This window comes from Corvus brachyrhynchos, unplaced genomic scaffold (genome assembly GCF_000691975.1).
Source record: "Corvus brachyrhynchos isolate BGI_N302 unplaced genomic scaffold, ASM69197v1 scaffold549, whole genome shotgun sequence".
In the NCBI taxonomy this organism is placed as follows: domain Eukaryota; kingdom Metazoa; phylum Chordata; class Aves; order Passeriformes; family Corvidae; genus Corvus; species Corvus brachyrhynchos.
The window spans coordinates 34,640-38,305 of record NW_008240055.1 but is presented as its reverse complement, the minus strand read 5'-3'; the positions used below and the strand labels follow the sequence as shown (position 1 = coordinate 38,305).

The 3,666-nt window shown below is 41.8% G+C and overlaps 2 protein-coding genes across 3 annotated transcripts in view; both read left to right on the top strand.

Moving 5' to 3' along the window:
* Positions 1-3,666, top strand: part of LOC103622640 (dynein light chain 1, cytoplasmic) — a 20,042-nt gene that overhangs the window by 10,460 nt on the left and 5,916 nt on the right. The gene's annotated exons all lie outside the window — the stretch shown is intronic.
* Positions 94-3,083, top strand: GATC (glutamyl-tRNA amidotransferase subunit C). The gene is made up of 4 exons (XM_017744715.1): positions 94-105; positions 246-412; positions 794-897; positions 1,276-3,083. Exons 1-4 carry the CDS (start codon positions 94-96, stop codon positions 1,305-1,307), a joined length of 315 nt encoding a protein of 104 aa, XP_017600204.1. The 3' UTR covers positions 1,308-3,083.

The window sequence follows — 3,666 nt, the reverse complement described above, 5'->3', positions numbered from 1 at the left end:
CAGAGGCAGGACAGTAGAAACAGGATAAAACAAGGGTTAATTTTCCACGAAAGTAACAGGAACCAGCGGGTCCCTACCAGTAGGTTGGATTTGATGACCTTAAAGGTCTTTTCCACCCTTAACGATTTTAGGATTTTTTGGTAAACTCTGGGTTTGACGTATAATAAGTTATTACTTAAAAGAAAGTAGCACTATTAAACTTGTTAATTTCTGACTTTTTTGTCCATATTGGTGCTTTTGTGCAGCAGAAAGTGTCGGTGGAAGTGCTGGACCACTTGGAGCACCTGGCCCTGGTGGATTTCCAGGATTCGGAGGCCGTGGAGCGGCTGCAGAAAGCTGTCCAGTTTGCTGATCAGCTTCGTGAAGTAAACACCGACGGCGTGGAACCGATGGATTCAGTGCTGGAGGACAGGTGGTGTATCACAGCAGTCTCCTTTTATCTGTTAATGCATCAAGCTGTTAGCTTTTGTGACCTTTTTTCCCTGGGAATCATGATGCGTGTGGCCACTTTGCTCAGAATGTCTTACTGTGCTTTTGTGGGGGATAAAGTTGTCACTGGGACATGATTTTTATGTGTGAGCAAAGTGAAGGTGAACTTCAGTTCTTTAATCTGTGTTAATTGTCACCCTGCTCCCCAAATACCTGCTAGTGGCATTCTTGGGTGCTTCAAAATGTTCCAGTACTTGTCGAAGTGTTTATTTAAGAGACCAAAACCAGGTTTAGACATAAGCCACCCTTCCTACCTCATATTTACAGAATAGCTGAAAGACAGCCAGTAACCTTTGTCCTTCAGATGTCTGTATCTTAGAGAAGATGATGTGACAGAAGGCAACTGCACCAAAGACCTGCTGGAAAATGCCAGAGAGAAAGTAGAGGAGTACTTTGTAGCTCCACCAGGTATTGACTTTCTTACAAAAATCTCTTAATCTCACCTGAATTAACCTGAAGAATATAACCTGCCATAGCTGCATTTACTTTCAGAAATACTAGTTAATAATAGGGAGTACTAAAATAAATTGCTGTAGCCATCTATGTAAAATAATGTGCAATTTATTGGTCCAGAAGCAGTACAGAGGCTGACCTGATTCTGAAGTTCTGCACATGTTGTGAAATTCCTTAGAGGAAGTCAGACAGGACTTACTTTCCTGACTTTCTCAGGATATTTAAGCTGCCTGTACATGGAGTAAACTGGAGAAGCACTTCCGTGCCAGAGTGTCCTGCCCACAAGGTAACTTACAGCTGGTCTCACACAACTTGTTTTTTGTTTTCTCTCAGGTAACATCCCTTTACCAAAGCTGGAAGAATGAGACACTTTTCTGCAGGGCTTTTAGTGACAGCCCAGAGCCCAAATGCCCTTTCAGTATTTTATTTGGGAAAGCAAAGTTTTGTGCAGTCACAGCTGAAACACCCTGGCACACCTTTTGGTCAAAAGAGCACTTGCAAGACAGAAGAATGAAGATGTTAAAGTCTAGTAGTGCTGCTGAAATATTCAATGTCTGTGCAGCTGGAAGGCAGCATGGCAGATGACCTTGGTGCTTTTATTTGGCAAAGTGAATTTGCTGTCTGGAGGTGAGAACAAACCCTTGTCCCACTCTGTGCAATTACTTCATTATTTGTTTAAGCATCCATAATATAGTCACATATATGCATAAAACATGTAATTACTATGATACCTGAATTCTTTCAGTGGTATTAAAATAAAGCCTTTGTTTAACACCACTAATCCAATCCTCTGCAAAGCTGTAACACTGTATTATTGCTTTAGTGTCAGACTTGTCAAGATTCAGACCCTGCAAATGCTGAAGTTTTACCAATATACAAGCTCAGCCTAAAAGAAATTTATAATGTGTATATAAATCATAACAAGGAAAGACTATCAATCAATCAATATGATTGATACCACAATCATATTAGCAGATAATTCCCGCTTTGAGAAGTTCCCCCTTGTTCTATCCATTTTGGCCTCCTCCTTTGACCACCAGAGAGAATGGGGACGATATTATTTACATAGAAGAAGGAAGAGGAATTTGAAAGTGAACTGCATGGCTGCAGGAGCTTTTAACCCAAAATAGCATCAAGTAACTATTTAAAGGCAACAGCTAAACCAACAATTTGGACAAGATGATTCCACATTCCCAATGCAGCACAGGCCAAACTTAAAACTGCCAGTTCAGTACTGCTCCCACACACTCCAGGGAGAGAACAGACTGCCTGATGCTTGTTCCCTGCAGCCCAAACTGCATTTGAAGTGGAAAACACACATTTCCTTAATGAAGGGGTTTGATGCAACTACACGAGTAAGGGCATTGCAACCTTGACTCAGACACCTGCAACCACCAAAACAGAAAAGCTCACAGACGGCGGATGAGCTGCCTGTGGGGCAGGGCGAGTCAGTGTCTTAGTGGGTCTAATGTGGTGGTGCTCAGCCCCACGGGATGGTGCTGAACCCCACTGGGCCCTGGCTGCACTTTGAGAGAGGGAGAGACACCCCTCATGTGCTGGTTCACCTGCATTCACTGCAGGACTCAGTAAATGGATCCAGTTTCTCTGGAGACCATGGAGATAACCTCACTTAAACCTGCTAACGTTTTTCCACCACCACAAATCTGTACATATAAAATTGGATTGGAAGCCCTTGCATATAAATCCCAGGTTTACAAAGAAAATTTCAATGTGGGGATTGCTTCACTTTTGTGAAAAGAAAAAGAAAATGGAAATTGTTTTATTGCTAATAATGATTATTTTATGTTTTGGTATTAACTAGGAGCCCCAGTAAAAATCTTTATTAATACAGTGATACATTGTGCAAGACAGACTAAAAAAACAGCTCACGCGAAAAGTGCTTACAGTCTAACCTCCATCTGTGAGAGGAATCTCATATGCCTTATCCATTACCCAGATTTCTTAAGCACCTCCTCTACCCCAGCTATCATCTCCTGTGTTTGTTCTGCATTTCCCTGCAGCTCTGTCCTGAGGGAAACTGTAGTTTTATATTCTTGATTAACAAGTAGGACTCTAATGTCTCTCTGTAAAGCCATGTATCTCAGGCTTTAATGTTTCTCATTAATGACGTATCTCACCCACACTGACGTTTCCTGCAGTCGTCATTGCAATTGTTCCTTCAGCAAACCATTTCTTAATAAATGCAGAGAAACTTGCCTGCAGCTACCAAACACAACCACCTCCTCAGAGATTCATGGGTATTTCTGAAGTTCAGTGTAAGCACTTGGAGGATTGTTAAATGGTTCCATTCTGTCAGCACAAAACTGTCCAATACTCAAAGAACAACTGCAAATGCTGCAGATACTGAACACAGTTCTGTAAATTACTTACTTACTGTGGCCGCAAGACCATTCAAAATTTCTTCAGATTTCTAGCACACAAAGTTGTGAACTGTATCTCTCCTAACTGGAATGCTAAAATCTGGGAGTCAGGAGTTACTCCTGAGATACTCTAGAGTGACAAAAGTATTACATTATCCAGTTTCAATATTTCTGGGGGCAGTATATTCTTCTGAGTGTTGCAGTGGGGATACTGCAACACGCATATATCAAACCAGGAGTCCCGTGGAAAGGAAATATATATGGACAGACAGATTCTTGCTAGATGTTTCAGAGATGTTTATTTCTCCAGCCGCATGGCCGGAGCTCTGCCCAGGAACTGTTC

Bases quoted from the DNA above. Each gene is read 5' to 3' on its own strand.
- GATC (XM_017744715.1), top strand. The intron at 413-793 runs GTGGTGTATCAC...TTTGTCCTTCAG, and splicing joins GATTCAGTGCTGGAGGACAG to ATGTCTGTATCTTAGAGAAG. The intron at 898-1,275 runs GTATTGACTTTC...GTTTTCTCTCAG, and splicing joins GTACTTTGTAGCTCCACCAG to GTAACATCCCTTTACCAAAG.